Source organism: Nyctibius grandis, chromosome 5 (genome assembly GCF_013368605.1).
Source record: "Nyctibius grandis isolate bNycGra1 chromosome 5, bNycGra1.pri, whole genome shotgun sequence".
Lineage (NCBI taxonomy): Eukaryota > Metazoa > Chordata > Aves > Nyctibiiformes > Nyctibiidae > Nyctibius > Nyctibius grandis.
Window position 1 is genome coordinate 75,782,587 of NC_090662.1, and position 18,267 is coordinate 75,800,853.

The window sequence follows — 18,267 nt, forward strand, 5'->3', positions numbered from 1 at the left end:
TGCCTTCTCTTACTGAATGGCAAATAATACAGAATAGTTACGTGCAGAGACTAATTCTTCTCAGCAGGGTCAGGAGTATCAGATTAACCTCCTTAGTCTAATGAGAAAGGGAAAAAAAAAAGACACTAAACTAGTTTCAGATCCAGTATATTTTGATGGCTCCTTTTGATACCTCTTTGAGATAATCAACAATTGGCCTTCCCCGTGTCCATTTATTACACACACACATCACTAGTATCACCCTTTGCACAAACAAGAAGGCAGCAGGATCAAGGTGCTGAGCCATTTTGCAGGCTAGTGACCTGCAGGGAGATTGCAGATGCTGTCTCATTCTGCTTGCCTCCAGCCTAAGTTTCCTGGGTATGGCAGAGAGATTTTCACAACAGGAAAAAGATGGGCATATGAGAAGGTCTTAATACCTAATAAAAATACCAGACTTTTGCAAAGTGCCAAACATTTATAGTAAATTAAAAAAAAAAAAAAAAAGGAGCTACGTAGGAACACAATCTGCATGTAAACAAAAGATAGCATACGTTTGGTAGTATGTGCAGTATAGTGCCCTAAATGCCCTACAGGACATATAGAATGAATACAGACTGGTTCAGAATATTATATATAGCAATTCTGAAATAGTAATCACAAGTTCTTATACTTGAATTAGAAAAATTTATGTGTGATAACAGATCAAACAAGGGGAAGAACAGGAACACTACCCCTGAAGTAAAGTTCAATCATATTTTAGTTGCATTCATATTGTATCATTTATTAATTATTCCTAATGTTGCTGTCAAAAGCAGATCAAATTAAATAAGACCATTTAAAATATTTAAGCCATTTCTCAAATAGAAATAATCTGTGAGTCTTTCCTGATCGACATATACAAATATGTTGAATCATCCAGAGATATTAATCAAACTGTTTGGATTAACATAGGTATGGACTATCTGTAAAATGTTTTCTTGGACTAGGTACTCATATGAAGGTGACTGTTGAATTACATCAGTATTGTTTCTACCCCACGTTCAGCAACTGAAAACATTAAAGTAGAAGGACATCGAATACCAAATGATAAGCAGCGATGAATGAATTACATGTATATGTTAATGTTGATATGAATTCACAGGTCATGGCTGTCACATCTTTCTGAAGTGCCTGCATGGCCCTTCCTGCTGCAGTAAACAAATTCTCACAGTCCCTAATACGCTGATCTTCACAACGCTCCTGTGAAATACAGAAGAACATCGCTACTTTGCAGATAAGGAGAACAAATATGTTTAGGAACCTAACTGCTGCTGAGATTACAGCCATGGAGAATTTTAGAAAAGGTTGATAAGATAGTTTCAGGAATAGCATAAAGCAGCACCAAATGACCAAAACACCTTTGATGATGTCCCAGACCTTGCTCAGTCACAGGAATTTTGTATCGAAGGGAATTTAATGAGGGTCTTGATTTCCTAGGTCACAAACTTCTCCCTGCATCGCCTAGTTATTACTTAATTGTACCACTAATGAGTGACAAACTGGAATGGAATAAATAAATGTGACATATAAGGCTATGTCTCTTCTGCTATACAGCACGCTTGAAATAATAACTGTTTGTGGAACATCTACCAGAGTGACCTATTTCATCAACCGCTCTCTGAAGTCCAGTTCAAGCCTGACTTCTCCACTAAGCGGCAGAACAATTCCTGGAAGGCTCCTGTTTACTCCACAGTAAAAGCCTGAAGCGAGGAGAGACATTTAGATCTGCTGAACATGCGTCAAGCACTATCAGGCCCAGAAACTTCCTGGAAGCCTTCACAGTCATTTCCAGGGGGAACATACCGTTCCTCTCCCACCTCCACCCCTTTCCTCCCTCCTACTAGCCCCGAGCTGTGCGGGCATTTAACACGAGATGGCAGCCCTGCTCCACATAAGAAGGACATGGACCTGTTGAAGCAAGTCCAGAGGAGGGCTACAAAGATGATCAGAGGGCTGGAGCACCTCTCCTATGAAGACAGGCTGAGAGAGTTGGGGCTGTTCAGCCTGGCGAAGAGAAGGCTCTGGGGAGACCTTCCAGCAGCCTTCCAGTACCTGAAGGGGGCCTACAGGAAAGCGGGAGAGGGGCTTTTACAAGGACATGTAGTGACAGGACGAGGGGTAACAGTTTTAGACTGAACGAGGGTAGATTTAGATTAGATATTAGGAAGAAATTCTTTACTGTGAGGGTGGTGAGACACTGGAACAGGTTGCCCAGAGAAGCTGTGGATGCCCCTCCCCGGCAGTGTTCAAGGCCAGGCTGGATGGGGCTTTGAGCAACCTGGTCTAGTGGAAAGATGTCCCAGCCTGTGGCAAGGGGGTTGGAACTAGACAATCTTTAAGGTCCCTTCCAACCCAAACCATTCTATGATTTTATGTTTCTAATAATCCTGCCTAGCAAAACAGTCATGCACAATTTTTAATAATTTGCAATAATAATTACACCATGATTTTTTTCTAAGAGGTGCAATGAAAAGGGAAGTTTTAAAATTCTTAGTTTTCCCCTCCTCTGCATCAAATCACCTCTGCTATCTCCTTTCTCAGTTTCACAGGGGAAAGTTACAGGTCACTCATACCCAGAGCTAGGCATTACCTGTGATTTCATAATTTTTCCCCTGACCAGAGCCAGTGTTGTCTAACTCTCCTGTACCTTCCCGTCTGCTCACATACTTCTGCTTGTCTCACTCTTAGTTGTTAGGTGCTAGAGCAGGTGCCCTCAAGTTTTTTTTACTGACAAGACATCCAAAATATTTAAAGTGACAGTAATGATAGATATAACTTTACTTGCTCAGGGATTGTTTCCAACTAAACTGACTTCAGATGAGGGATTTCAGAGAAAATATTTATAACTCTTGCAAGGCATCAGCCACTCAGAGCCCATAAGACATGATAAAATACCAGAGTAAAACAAACAAACAAAAAAGCAGAAGCAGATCTACAGACACTCTATCTAACCATACAAGGTTTTGTATGAAAGCAAAGACCAGGTGTCAGTGACCGGAGACACTTCACTCTCCCCGTCAGATCTGTTGTGATTCAAAGATGTTCTCTCCTCACAAACAAGCCAACAACGAGGACAGAGTCAATAAAGATCACACGTACTTTGTGAAAAAACAGGATCACACCCCATAAAAATACAGCAAGTAATTTACAGAGCTAAACTGCTACTTGGTACTGTTATTCAGCTGGTATTTTTACGCCATTAGTGGTGGTTCCATCTCACTGTTGAGTCTGGACATTGATTACACTTTGTGTGTTGTATTATATTAGCCAATAAGCACTTTGAAATATTTTATGCTTTCAGATTGAAAATTAAACTTTAAATATTATTTAGCATAAAGAACTAATACTCTCATGCAACATTTAAACAAATATTCAAGTAGCAACTCTTTTCCCCAACTTAAGAGCAATAGGGACATGAATTGGTCACAAATACAGAATAACATATATTGGAAAATAAACAAAAGGTTTCTGTTAATCATTAAATGATTTTAGGGTTTGTTCAGCTGCTGTGTACAGCCACAGTGCAGTGTCAAGTTGGCTGCACTGGAGTACCCATTTTCTGCAGAGCACTCCAATACCCTGCACAACAAGGGAAAGAATACCATCAAAAGCAATTCTCTTTAGTTATGAATTATTAAGTATCCGCATCCAAAGATGCCCATGCACTTTACAGACTTTACCCATGTTGTCACACTGCCTACGCATCAGACAAGCCTTAGTATTCCATTTGTAGATGGGGAAAATGATGCACAAAGTACTGAAGATAACTGTATCATAACCAAGCCACTGACCCTTGGCTCGGCTTTGGCTCACCTGTTCAGTCAACCCTTCACCAAACCCCAGGAAAAGGGTGGGACCCAAGCAAGCATAGGACAGGCAATCTTGAAGGAGAAAAAGCAACCAGTCTCCACTGGCTACCTTTAGCCTGCACATGGAGTAATTTGGGCTGGAACCACATAAGGGGAACAACAGTACACCGACACTACGTGCTGCAAAGGAGTTGTCCATGCCACCCTTAGGTTCCCCTAGAACATGTGGTATTTGAGAAAGACTGGTCTTCAGAAACACCCCACCGGTCCCACTGTTGTGTTGCTCCTTTGTTTTCACAGGTCTGTAAGTAACAATGATACCCGTCCCCAACAGGCCACTCCAAACCCTTGGCTGGAACAAAGGGATCTCAGACTTGTGTTGTTCAGATCTGGGTTTTTGTCCTTAACTGCTGCTTTTCACCATGTAACAAGGTGTTTTCCTTAATCTCCTCATAACATTTGTACCCATATAAGCAACTTGAGCTGAGGCTGGGCCATGCAATCAGCTTGGGAGGAATGAGCAGCTTTTTTATAAAAAATAAGAAGCTATAGAAAACAGAGCAGTGAGATGGCAGTTCAGCATAGACAATACAGAGCCATTTCCTAGAGGAAAGGAAAACACCTACACAATTAGCCATTGTTTGCTGGGAGTGACTAACCCTGTGCCCTCACCCAGGGTCAGTGTGCCGGTGCTGGCTCTGAGGCTGCTATAGATCCCGTGTCAAGTGAAACTAATGACCAATCATGAGTGGTGCAGGAGAGACACCAGGCAAGGACTGTGCCATGGATGGACATGAAACAGAGCAGAATCACAAGTGACTTCAGGTATGCCCCCTGTGGTTTAATCACCATTCAGACTACAAAGTAGAAGTTTTCTGACAAGAGAGGCTTTGATATGCTGAAACCACACTAAAGATTAAAAAAAGAAAAAGAAAAAAATATAGCCTGTGGAGGTACAAATGGAATAAGTACCCACGGGCAGGTACTAATGAAAGAAATATCCAAGGGAATCCAGAGTTATAGGCAGCTGAACAGCAGCTCCAGGGGGTTCCCAAGAGACATTCACCTAGATGACATCTCCAAGAAACACAGGGCAAATAATGGATTTTTTTATCCTTAATTCTCAGAATTTTAGCAAGTTATGTAGAGATACCTAAGCTAGCTTCACTTCACAGCAGTGCACTGCAGAGCTCCCAGCAGTGCCCATGGAGCACTGTGTGGTACAGCACAGGCTGCAAACCCTGCCCCCAGAATCTGTGTAAGTATTTTTATCTCCTGCTTCTATGGCTACAGCATTGGCAATGCTTAGGGAATCCCTTTTAAAGTGAACCTCTGCCTACATGAGCTGCAGACACAGCAATACACTAATAGCATATTGTTTTGCCACTCTGTGGACCACTTTGTGCTGGCAGTCCAAGGTAGGAAAACTAGCCAGCCCCATTTCCAGTTCCTCCCTCTAGCACATGGAGTCAGAATGTGGCATTTGTCACAAGCCCATGGGTTGACATTTTAATAAGAACTCTTAAGTCAGATGATTAGCTGTTTGTCGCTGCTTCTGCATATATCATCTTCCTGCCTGCTGTTGTGCCAGTGATGTTATTGTTATTATGGAGCTGCAGGAGAGGGCTGAGAATTCAGTGCCTGATGGGGAGGGAGTGGGGAAGTGGGAGGAGCAAGGCTTGTGGCTGCACATCCAGGGCTGCATCATCAGGGCAGGAAGAGTTCAGTAGGGAGATTTGTGATCCTCACGTAGGGTTTGTTGGAGGAGGAAAAGTCACCTAGCAATGTTCTCGCAGGCTATGTCTTTGCATCAGGCCAGGGAAGAACCCTGAAACTCCTCTCTGATTTGTCAACAGAAATTCAAACTAGATACTGGCTCAGCTGCCTTGCGTATAATCCTAGAGATGGAAACAGCGATTTACAGGACAACAGGAGTTTGAGATCAGTCTGTTAAAATTGCCAGAATGCATTGATGGCCTGGGTGAAACAGGCTAGAAAATTTCCTCTTCTGTTCTTGAGGAAGAGGCATCTACATCACTACAGACCTTCAATACACTTCAGCAACTGCTATGCTGCAGGCAGTTAGGAAGCAAGGATGCCAAACACAGGTATTATAGAAAGGCACAATGCCATAAACCCAGAATTTTCCCCAGGTCTAAACCCTGGGATTCCTTCAGTCTAGGCTAGTCACTATGGCACTGCACAAAAATAATGCCTGCCTTCTGACTCACCCTTCTGAGATTCTCTGACACTACCTGCAACCATGGGGAAATGTTCACGTGTCCTAGGACAGACAGAAACAAGTTGATGATGCTTCCTGTATGAACCTTATGCACGTGAACTAGTGCAGGCTGGGACACACTGGTCTGTGTCGTTCCCACTGTGGGCTGCTCTAGCCTTATGAGATTCGGATGTGCATCTGTTGGAGCTGACCATTGAGCTGTGCAGGAGGTCACACTACACCATAAAAAAAAAGTTGTAAAAGTAGTAAAAGCTTAGACACTAAAGCACCTGCCAGAGTTCTTGAGGGCACATTTCAGCCACCCAAAAGTAGATATGATTCAGGTGAGAAAAATCCTACCCCAACGTGCCTATTTATCGCCATTGACCACAAAGGCAGTTCAAAGTGACAGGCTTGGCTGTACATGCCTACATTATAAGTGTAGGTGATGTTTCTGTCCCATGCCCATTTACATTCCTGTGCCAGGCAAGAATATCTGGGAACTGCCACCATCTGAGCATATCTGCAACAAAGTGAACAGATTTCCTCCGTATCTCTCCTACATATGTGCAAGGTGAGAGATCGCAGTGCACCAGGAGAGGGATCATTGCCAAAAGGCCTCTGCATTCAAGGAACAGTGTGCTATGGAGTGCAAAGGTGGATGGTGGCCCATATATGAAACAGCTCTCTGCAAGCTAACACCCCAGATCCGCTGTGGGGATTTGTAATAGGCCCTTTGTACCCCTGCTGCTGGCATCAGTCCCACCCTGCAGGCAACTCACGTGCATATCAGTATATACGGACAAAGCCACCAGTACTATGAGAAGAACGTAGAAGCAGAGTGCCAGTGAAACAGCAACGTCTTTTCCTACCCTTGTTCATTCTGAATCAACACACCGGCACAGGGTTGAATCAGATATAGGAAACGTGGGTCCTCTCACCTCTGCCACTTGTGTGGCCTTGGCGAGTCACCTTATGCACCCAAGGCAGTCTGCTGTCCCACTCAGCCCCTCCTAGGACAACTAAAACTACTACACAAATAAAAGGTCAACTTTGGCAAAGTTCTGCTTCTCCGGATGAGGCATGCAAAGAATTATTTGATACACTCCCATTCATTGTCCCCAAGGTAGCAGCAATTAATTTTTGTGCTGATTTGAGCATGCTGATCCATTCATTAATACCTTCTCTTTTGGTGGTCAATAAATAACTGTAAGCCCAACTACTCCTAGAAAAAAAAAACGAAGATATGCCAAGTATGTATCAGCTGAGTAACTGGGCTAAAATTGGCCGGCTGTTTTGGCTTGTTTGCAGACAGTTCCCTTTAACTGTCTGCTGTTCGTAACGTGCATCTGGTCTGGCACATTACGTGACACGCTTTCTGCCCCTCGTTGTTTAACTGAGATGTTACAAACAGGGGAATAATGCAGATCCAACGGCGACAGGGACGGGCACGAAACAGCAGCTGTTTTTTTCATCTGATATCTCACATCTCACAGCTGCTTAAAGGTCAGGCTCATTACCCCCGTTTTAGACAAGCAGAGGCATTCAGGCCTCACACAGGGGACACCGAGCCCTGGACCCCTGCCGAGCCCTGCTCCCACGCGTGGAGCACCGCCCCACGGGGAGAAAGAGGGAGGAGCAGCGCGGCCATACCCGCAGTCGCGGGTGGATTATGTGGCTGCTCATGCTGTATTTATAAACCCTGAATCACGCTGGGGTGCGGGGGGGGGAAGCTGCGGCGTTGCTCAACCGTATGTTTATTTTGCTGCCTTTAAAAAAATTACTGGTTTTTATTTATTTATTTCATTATTTATTTATTGCTGCGCAATAAATCAACGTGCAAACAAAAACACGCGAGTCTGCGCAGCGAAGGGTAGCGGGGGGTGGGTGGCGAGAAGCGAGGGCGGGCGCGGCGACGCGTGTTCGCGCTCGCTTCTCGCCCCCCCCCCCGCTTCCCCGTCACGTCACGCCACGCCTCCCCGTGACGTCACAGTGCCCAATTTGCCGCCAGCGGCTGGTGCGCTCCAGGCGGCGCGTGTCGGCGTTTCGCTGCGCTTGGCTGGGGCGTCCGGGGGCTGGGTAAGTACCGGCCGTAGGGGAGGGAGCCGCCGCCGCTGCAGCGCCTCGGGAGGAGGGAAGGTGACAGCCCCGAAGGATGAAGTTCCAGTACAAGGAAGACCACCCGTTCGAGTACAGGAAAAAAGAAGGGGAGAAAATCAGGAAGAAATATCCCGACAGAGTCCCTGTGAGTGTGTGGGGTCGGGGCAGCGGCGGCGATGGCTGCTGGCCCGGCTTGCCTGGCACACCTCCGCGCTCTGCCGCCTTTTGTTTTCCTTCTCGGCTGTCCTCTGCTTCTTTTTCTTTTCTTTTTTTTTTTTTCAAGGCAAAAGAAATGAGATTAGTAAAGATGCTCGTGATTTTGATGATCTGATTCAAATTCCAGGGAGCTTTTCTCTTTAGCGCAAAGCTGTGGCGATTTATTATGTAGGAAGTTCTGTAGCGGTGGGTGGGTGCGGGGTGTAAATGCCCCCTTTTTTTCTGGGATCCGCAGTAACTCGCCAGCGAGAACGCAGCTCATCTTTATTTGGCAGCCTGCGTGCGTGGGGCTGGGGCGGGGGAGGGAGCTTAGCATTAGCTCTATGAAAATGGAGGAGAACAATGAGTGGGTTAACTGGGTAGTCTTGGTAGAAAACAAGGTCTGTAGCCGTGTCGTCTGATATTTCCCCTTTATTTTCATTTTACTTTTTTTTTTTGGCCTGTCTTTTCGGTGTAGTCTTGCTCTGTTCTTTTCCTTTGCGTGAGAGAAAAATCATTCTTCCCAGCCTTGCTGCCCTCCTGTTTAATCATCCTGTGGAAAAAACGTCACTTGGAAAACAAGGTCATCTAGCTAAACTTTGCTTCCTCATCCTTAGGTCCCTTTGGAAAACTTCTAGCTTTGTAATTACTCTTAATAATTGGGAAAAAGAAATGACAAATCGAATTAATTGTCATTTTTTTTTGTTCCTTTTTAATAAACGTTTTGCAAATGTTCTTTCTTTCCATCCCCACCGGAGAGATCTGTCCTAGATTTACTGCCCAGGGGTACTGAATGCAAGGTAACTTAGAGTCCCCCGTAAACCTAAGGGCAAAAGGAAACAGTTACACCACGTTTTACCTGCAGGATAATGCCATTTTTTTATCTTGGGAGTGGCCTTCAACTGGACTTGCAAAAGTTTTTGAAAGTCAGTATTTGGGTGCATTTGTCCTAGTTTTTGGGACCCCTACCATATCACAGCAGGTTGAGCACGCAGCGAGTCAATGGTGAAGTGCGTGTGGTTCTGTGTTCCATGATGAGGACCGCAGAGGGCTCTCTAGGTCAGGAGCGAGACAAGCTGTAAACTGAGGATTAGCACAGCAGGTTGTACAGCAGATCATGATAAATGTGTCTGGAAGAGCCCTGTAAGGAGCCCAGGACCACACCTGGTCTGGCAAGAGGTGAAAGAGGTCGAGGTAGAGGGGCATCAGCAGATCTTTATGGGGAAAGCCAGGACCAAAATAACAAGGTATGCTGTAGTTCAGGATAAATGAAGACGACGTATGGCAAGGCCCAGATCTGAATTGTCAAGGGTAGCTGCTTGTCAGAGCTGCATACAGAGCAAATGAATGCAGTAGACATCTGTTATTCACATCACTTCTGTCTCTGCCCTTTCCGACAGCAGGATCCTTGAAGATGACGTCCATTTGGCTGCCTACACTGCAGTGCCCTGATACATCTCAGCATTTTGCTGAGATTATACTGTTGGCAGGGTCCCACATTACCAGAGTCACCACCTAGCAACAACAGACATACGGATAATCTGTATCTGCCTTTTGGATTTTCTTTGTAGGTTTGTTTGTGTGTGTGAAGGGTTTAGTGCTTCGGAAGAGATACCTGCGTTATCAGGCAAACTGACTATAGTTGATAGACTAGCAGAGCACCTCCATTCCTTCCCTGCTTCTTTGCAAGAGGGAGATCTCTCTTAAGCTCAGTGATGATCTGATTTAAATCTTTCCTAGGGGCTTACAAGCCCCAAAACTCTCACCTCTTCCTCATAGGCATGACTTCTTTATTATCTAATGACCAAGCTACAAGCCACCCTTTTGAGTCGGGGTCACATCAGTGCTGCTAGCTAGCAGTTCTGCTTGTCAGTAGTTTTTGAAACTGGAGGCAAGAACTAGAGGTTTCTCTCCACTGCAATTTATTGTGTTAGTTATTGCCTTGTTGGATGTGTGGGTAAAAAAAATGCGCAAGGTGCTGTTGCCATTCAGCCTGCACCTGTTCAGTGAGATTGTGGAACTGACCTTCCTTCACAGCACTTACCAACTGCATCTTGTATGGAAATACGTATCCTGCCACAGACTGTCTGAAAGAGCTTGAGTGACTTCTACTAACTGAGGTGCCTGGAGTTCTTGAAGTAGCACAGACAACAATGTTTCTATTTTAAAAACAAATTTAGAATTTTCAGGGGTTTTGGCTGTGTTGGCAGCATCCAAATGGAGCACAGTGAAGAGATGTCCAAGCTAGCATCTCTATGGTGTGACATGCTTTGCAGACATTCGCTTGGGTCTAGAAGGAGTCGAGTTGGGTTAGCACGGCACTTTGTCCAGGCTAAATACACCAAGCTCATCATCGTAGCTTTTTTTCTCTGGCATAGTGTCTCATTGATGTGACACCACCATTTTGCTTCCAAAGAAGGCTTAGTCCATAGGAGTTCAGCCTTTTCTGTTACAGAACAGATACAGTTGCTGATTTGGGTTGCCAAAGAGCTAAGGGAGCATGGAGCCCTTAGAAATTAGTCCCACAGTGTCTCACATGGAGTATTTACAATTATAGGGTCTAACAGAATTAAAAAATTGAGGTTCAGAAAATCCAGCTTCTTGTTTACATGGTCAAAATGGCTTCTGCAGAACAGCAAGCCACATAGATTGCATCATGTAATGTATCTCTTACCAGTTCAAAAATTCATATCACCAAAAAAAAAGCCCAAAAAAACGCCTGCAATTTTTTTTCTGCACAAATGCAGTGGTTCCATGGAAGCATACCTCCAGCCTTTGGAAAGGTTTCTGAGCGTTTTCATGGAAGGAGCCTAGGTCACTTTGGAATACTTCCTGCTTCTGTGGTAAACATTTTGCCTAGCTCTGGTAACAAAAATTTTCCTGGAGCTGAAGATCTCTTTGTCTGACCTCAATGCTGCTGAGCTTCATATTTTTCTATGTCGTAATGACATTAGAATATAATGAGGATCAGTATTTTGTGTCAAAGGTCTCTGTAGGTCCAGTTGCCTAGATGCTAGCCTGTTTATTAAATATTTATATGAGTAAGGAAATGTCCATAACTATATGAAGTAAGGAAAATAACGCTAAAGGATATGAATTTCAGAGTAGAAAATAACTACTGAAGAACTGGGGATTGGAAAAAAAACACATTCACCAATGACTTGTAGTTTGTCTTTAATTCTTTACTTCATTTTAGAGCACTTGGTATTGGTGAGTGCAGAAATTAGGATGTAGCACTACTGGGACTAGGGCTGATTTTGTACCGGGCAGTTTGAAACTGTAACCTGGAAACAGTTCAACTTACTTGTGATACTTCTTGTGTTCATGTATTAGCCTCCTGGCAGCTCCTTCATGCAAAATTAACCTGCATTGGGACCGTCAAGGTGACCTGATTTTTTTTTTCCTCAGCTATTATGGTTTATTTTTATGTCTGTTCCAATCTCCATTTTTACTCACTGTGCTTACTCCTGCAGTCCTGGGCTCCTAGCACAGCTAATGCCAGTGATTTTAAGTCTTCTTCTCACCTGTCTGTTCTTTAATGTTGTGTGTTTGTTATAGATTAAAGAAATTTCTAAAGGCCTGGTAGCACCATCTCACTCAAAGGGTAATATCCTTTCCCACTGATACTTTTTGGTCCATTTCATTTTATGGTACTCATGGGTTTTTTCTTGCTTTCTCTCACGCTCTCCAGGTAATTGTGGAAAAAGCACCAAAAGCCAGAGTACCTGACCTAGACAAAAGGAAGTATCTTGTGCCTTCTGACCTCACAGGTAACAAAGTCTACCTCCTTTCTTCCTGATTTTCAGCGAAAAGGTCTCAGAAGTGCTTTTTACTCTATGATCAGCACCAAGAAAATACACAGGCAGGCACAGTGTCTTACCATTACTCCAGTTTACCTCGCTGTCCTTGTTATGTTTATGTACCTTACAGCCTGGGTTACAACATGCAGAATTCTCTGAGATCTTCTGAGGCATCCCACTGACATAGCTAACATGCCTGTGTCACTGCTGACTTCTAGCCATGATGAAAATGACTGAGTTGTGTATCATAGGCAGCAGCATAATCATCAGTCAATGATGACCTAGCTGCAGAGTTGCCAGAGGCTGTATCCTTGTTGCAGGAAGAAACAAGTTCTTGAAATAGTCCCATTGTTTTCCACACCTGTGGTTGGAGCCATGGCTACAAAGTTCCTTTTCCGAATGGTCATGGCCATTTTGTGTGTGATTACATTTGTTTTCGTTGAGAACATGAAAGAGTTAAAGGAGCAGCATTTCTTTTTCTTGCAGTGTATAACGGATTGTGGAATATTTTCTTGCGCAACATAGCTCAAGCAAGTAGTCCGGAATTTGTTTTCAGGAATTTGTTTTCAGGAATGGTATGACCATTTACACTGAGGCTAAATTCTCTAAGGTGTCTTTAATCTATAGGATTTAAATGTTAAGCTAGTTAAGGGGTCTTCCCACCAATCCCTGCAGTAGAGCATTTCACACCATCGTAGGTGAAGTGTGGATTTAGAGGGTACATGGCCTGAGAAACTGCTGGCTCCGAGTGGATTGGCTCCTAATATGGTTACAGTCATGAAGTTACTGCTTTCTTTCCCACATTGTTCATTTTTCTCTACTTTTACACACAGCATGTGATTTCCACTGCCAAAAGAAAACAACCGTGGTTAGGGTTAAAAAAACAAACAAACAAAAAAACCCAAACCCAAACAGAAACGTTATTTCTGTATCTAAAGCATTCTTTTCTGTTCCTCTTCAGTTGGCCAATTCTACTTCTTAATCCGAAAGCGTATCCACCTGAGGCCAGAGGATGCCCTGTTCTTCTTTGTCAATAATACCATCCCTCCCACCAGTGCTACCATGGGCCAGCTGTATGAGGTAAGCCTGGCCCATCTCTTTCTCCTTTTGTTGGAGTGTCCAGAAGAATGCATATCCTCACTGAAGGACAACTGAGCACTACTCAACTGGCAGTGGGTGAAGCTTGGTCACAGATGCCTGAACACGGACCCCCTTAGCCTGGGCTATATCACATCATCTGTTTAGGGAAGTTCCATCCTACAGTTATAAAGAGGAGCCCGGGGAGCCTCATCGTTTTAATTGTTTGTTTGCTAGTTGAAAGGTTTGTCATATCTTTCCTCTGAAATATTTCAATACCACTTTATTATTTATATTTCAGAGGAAAGATTGTGTCTGGGGTGGAGGGGGGTGGATGGAACATACACACAGCTTTCCTGTTCATACAAAAGAGATTTCCTTTTAGCCAGTAAAAGAACACAGTATTACTGGGCAACCAACTGTCTATAAATATGTTGTCAAGGAACACTTATTATTTGTTCAGAATTGCTTTTTCATAGCTTGTACTGTATATGTGAGGACCTTGTAGGACACTGTGAACATTGCAGCCCAGCATTTCTGCTGAGCAGTGTTATTTGATCAACATTAAAAGCATATTCTGTGCCCATCAGAGGAACATTCCTCAATTACATAGCCATTATATCATGGCTGATTTGCAGCCTGGATTGATTTCTTGGTGATTTCTCCTGCTGCTGTGTTACTGTGTTTTAATAGGAGAGCTCCACTATGATGCTGTGAGCTTTATTTGACCTATCACATTTTGACAATAACTGGACAATGTGTATGTGGACTGATGAAGCTGATATCAGATTAACACATGCAGGGAGTTTTCCAGATCTGGACATGTAGGAGGAAGGTATGTCTAACTGTCCAGAGATGAGATCAGGACTCTGTTCTTGGCGCTCTGCAGAGTTTTTGTGTCAGTGTAATGACTTACCATCTCAGCTTTACTGCCCATATGTAAAACAGGACTAGAAATACAGCTGCTTGTCAGAGTGTTGTGAAAACTGACAACTATAACCACATCTACCAAATACTGAAGTATCTAGAGATTATTTTTGACTTGTTAAAGGCTTCCAAGTCTCTCCTCTTGGCCTTAAGGCCATACCAGTGCTGGGATTGTGCTGCAGAGCCTGCAACAGTCAGAGCTGTTTCTGTTGCATGTTTGCAGCATGCTTTGGCTGTGGTTCTTCAAGTAAATTCAAGTAAATGTGACATGCCTGAATTTAGCAGTAGATCTGTGGCGAGAGAGAGGCAGTTGCTATATACTCTCTTTGGTAGAGGAAATGAAGCCTTCGATGTAAAGGGGCAGAAACAGTGAAAGAGAGGTTATGCTCTCTTGTTACAATGGTATCTTGATTGGGCTTTTTCCCATGTAGTGAGTTACGGGACTTTAGTTTGTCACTTTTTCCCTTTCTCCCCTTGCAGGATAACCACGAGGAGGACTACTTTCTCTATGTGGCCTACAGCGATGAAAGCGTCTATGGCAAGTGAGCACCAGCCCCCCAGGCATGCAGGCGAGATGGACTGATGGAATGGATTTAGTGGGGGGGATGTTGGAGAGGAGGAAGGAGGATGCCTGAGAAGAGGGGAAGAGAACTGGAAGTGAACCACATGCACAATGCCATCACCTTCCATGCATTAATTATAACCATTATTTTTTAAATTTAGGGGAGGGAGGGTAAGGGGACAGTGTGTGAAAGGGTGAACTGAAAGGCTAACGAGGGGTTCTACACTGAGGGATGGGGAGACTCCACTGTTCATCGTTCTTCTCTTGCCACAGCTGGAAGTAGTTAGCCAGTACTGGAGGCTGCTAGACAAGCCAGTGTGGTAGAGCTCCAGGAGAGTGACTGGGCAGAATGGCCATTTTTATGTACGTCTTTCACTGGATGAAGAAGGCATGCCATGTATCGTACACTGACCTTGTCACACCTTGCCCCTGGCATGGGCTGCACTCCTGTGAGCATTCATTGAGCCGTGAAATACTTCACTCTGCCCACACAAGGCTGTCCTATGCTGTCAGTCCTCACTCCAGCTGCTACCTGTGAAGTGTTCTAAGAGTATTGAGTTTCCCATCACTTCTGTCAGTATTAGAAGGGCTAACTCTGAGGGCTGGGAACTTCTCAGCTGTGAGACGTGAAGGTTGGGGAAAAGAAGGAAGGATTTTATTTTTTTCCTTTATTGCTTTAGTTGCAAGTGCTGGACAGAAAAATTTGAGATGACCCCTTTGTTCTTTTTGGTGAAGCCAACTGATAAACTCATAAGCATAGGGCTAGAAAGGACCTCAAGAGAATGACTAGCCCACTCCATCTCTGAGACAGGACTGAGTATACCAAACATGTCTACCATGGTTGATCATCAAACTTGTTCTTAGTGAATTTCACTGAGGCAGATCCTGGAGGCTGCTGAGATTGTCTGTTCAGTTCCTAGCTAGCCTACAAGTGGGAGAGCTTTTCTTGCTACCGGACTTTAGTCTCCCTTGCTGTGCATTAAGGCAACTAACTACTAATGGTGTTGTTATTGGTGAACACAGAAAATTATATCAGTGTTGTCCTTGTACCAATCTTCTGCAGGTTTGAAGATGGCAGAAGTCCTGTGGGTTTAGCCTTCCCTTCCATGTCTCATCCCTTTACAGCTCTTGCACCACATGCACAAGCGGAAGAAATCAGTCACACCCACCTGTGTTTTGCTGGCTTTTTGTGATTGGACAACAGTGCCACTCTGCTGCGAGAGAGATGCTTTTAGACTTGAAGGGGAAGGGGAATAGATTCTCTGTAGATTTTTTTGTAAATTATTTTATTTTAAGCCAGTGTTGTTCTTGGAAAGGTACCAGATAGATGCTGTCTTGTGCAAGCCTTATGCTCTCATGCCAAAGCAGTTTCTTCCCAGTGGCACAAACCGCAGATTTTCCCATAACTGCCATAACTCTGATGAAGGGGTGGGGTTTGGGGAGTGAGCTGACTTTCAGGAAAATTCTGGAATTTTATCTAAGAATCAGAGAACTGGACCTGAATTACTGTAAACATTCCTACATTTAAGGGAGGGACCAAGAGGGAGGAAGAGACAAGGCAGATTCCAAAATAAGTTGAAGGTGTTTGCTTAATTTACATGAAGTTAGATCCCAGCTCTGCATTCCTCAGGAATGAGAAATCAACATGAGTGCTCCTCTGATTGTGGGAGACAGGAAATCAGGTTTCAGCCTTCTCTGACTGTTGTTCCACAGAGGCACATGAGGCAGAAGAGCAGGCTGGGAGTGTGAAGTGGGAGTCAATGGCAGAACTGTGTCAAGGTCAGGGAGACAGTGTAGTGCAGCAGGAGGGTCACTGCCTCTGTGTTATGGGAAGTGGCAGGTGAAGGGGAGAGAAGGGAGGGTGCGCGAAGGATGTAGACAGAGGAGTCCTAATGGGCAGACAGAAAATGGGGGAGCAAAGGATGAAGTGAGTGCATTAGTATTCCCCAGTCTTTCATCCTGAACTTCAGGTTGCTGTTCCATCATGTGCTTCTCTGGAATAAATGTGTTTGGATGAGTTGTACCTACTGCCAACTTAGATAACTTCAGTTTCTGCCTGCAGTGCTAAGTCCTGTCTTTTTGGGCCTCTCTCCTCCAATTATCAGGATCTTTTCACATCCTTTGAGTGTAAGTCTGCAGCAGTCTCTTGTTTTAGGAAGCTCTGAATGTTCTGAAGCAGAGAACAGACCCAGGAGGCTTTCTAGGGTAAAAGACAAGATGCACGCAGATAGTGCGCATCTCTCTGCCACTGTCCCACTTGCTCACATGGGTGCTGCCAAGCACTGATTGTGTGTTGTCTCAGATGAGCCCATGCTTGGGCACACTCTGGGGGGAAGGAGTTGGCATCTGGGGTGCTTGGTTTTGTGTTCAGACCTCCCCTCCCCTCCCACTGCTGGGTTTATAAGTGACATGTGTGGGACTAATCTCAGCTGTTTGTTACATGTAGAGTTTACAGTTCAATTTAGTTATTTTACAGTTATTTTAACTGGATTGTGGCATTTACTTTTGCTTTTGCGCTGTCCAGTATTGTACGAGGTAATGATGGTAATTTTTTGTGTTGGTTAGCTGCAGGTTCTTGTAAAGTTCATACTACTTGAGCTAAATCAACCAATCAATAAAGACACATTTGAAAATCACAGGCGTGGTCCAGAACAGGTGACTGTAGCATTTCTCCCCACGTGTGTGCTTGTAAATAAAGGAGCAGCTTTATCAGAATTTCTTGCTTCTACTTTTGCCCAGAACCCCAGATTTCCTCTGTCCTGTCCACCAGGACAAGTCATGTCTGCCCTTTTTTTTTTTATTATGTTGTCACACACACGCACTTGGCCATGTCTTGCCGTGCCACCAACACGAACTTTAATTAGACCTGGATGACATGAAAAGGTCTCAAGGAGCATAATGGATGCACTGAGACATTCTCTGCCATTTTAAGGCCCTGAACAGTCCTAGCCAGCTGACGGGGCTCTGAGGGCACCACCAGCCCTGACTGTCCCTGCCCAGCCCCCCAGGGCCACCCCCAACCCTGCCCATGGCCCGGGACCCCATTGCAGCCCCCCAGGGCCATCAGCCTCTGCCCCAACGACACCGCAGCAGGGCTGGTCTCCAGCTCCCACAGCCATGTCCTGCGTGGCCATGAGCCACGCTGAGCCAAGACCACAGGGCCCAGCCTCAGCCCATCCCTGTCCCCACAGCCCTGCCGTCGCTGGGCCTGATTCTGACCCTAACCTGCAGATGGGAATCCCATCTTGACCTGCCTCATCACCGTGATGAGCCTTATGGTTGGGGCTTGTGGCTGGGCCTGACCACCATCCCTGGGCCTGCCCCGCTCCCCACACCAGGTGCTGTAGGATGGGTCCTGTGATACCCTGCCGGCCATGCCCCTCAGGGAGCCGCTCGCCCTCACTGTCTTGTGACAGCTCAGGCTGAGGTGGGACTCTCAGCATGGGCAGAGAGTGTGGGGGAGGCCCTGGGGAGGCCCCTCCATGCCTCAGGGCCCTCTAAAGATAGGAAAGCAGAGAGAAGGAAATCTGGGACTTCTTGAAAAGTAAACCTGCA

The 18,267-nt window shown here is 44.9% G+C and overlaps 1 protein-coding gene across 1 annotated transcript; it reads left to right on the forward strand.

Moving 5' to 3' along the window:
• Nucleotides 1-8,060: 8,060 nt before the first annotated feature.
• GABARAPL1 (GABA type A receptor associated protein like 1) lies at nucleotides 8,061-17,348 on the forward strand. The gene is made up of 4 exons (XM_068401486.1): nucleotides 8,061-8,296; nucleotides 12,038-12,116; nucleotides 13,108-13,226; nucleotides 14,631-17,348. The coding sequence occupies exons 1-4, from the start codon at nucleotides 8,207-8,209 to the stop codon at nucleotides 14,694-14,696; spliced, it is 354 nt and encodes a 117-aa protein (XP_068257587.1). The 5' UTR covers nucleotides 8,061-8,206; the 3' UTR covers nucleotides 14,697-17,348.
• Nucleotides 17,349-18,267: the final 919 nt, after the last annotated feature.

Coding starts and splice junctions, on each gene's coding strand:
- GABARAPL1 (XM_068401486.1), top strand. CDS start 8,207: ATGAAGTTCCAGTACAAGGAAGACCACCCGTTCGAGTACAGGAAAAAA. Junction 12,117..13,107: donor TGTGCCTTCTGACCTCACAG/GTAACAAAGTCT, acceptor GTTCCTCTTCAG/TTGGCCAATTCTACTTCTTA. Junction 13,227..14,630: donor CCATGGGCCAGCTGTATGAG/GTAAGCCTGGCC, acceptor CTCCCCTTGCAG/GATAACCACGAGGAGGACTA.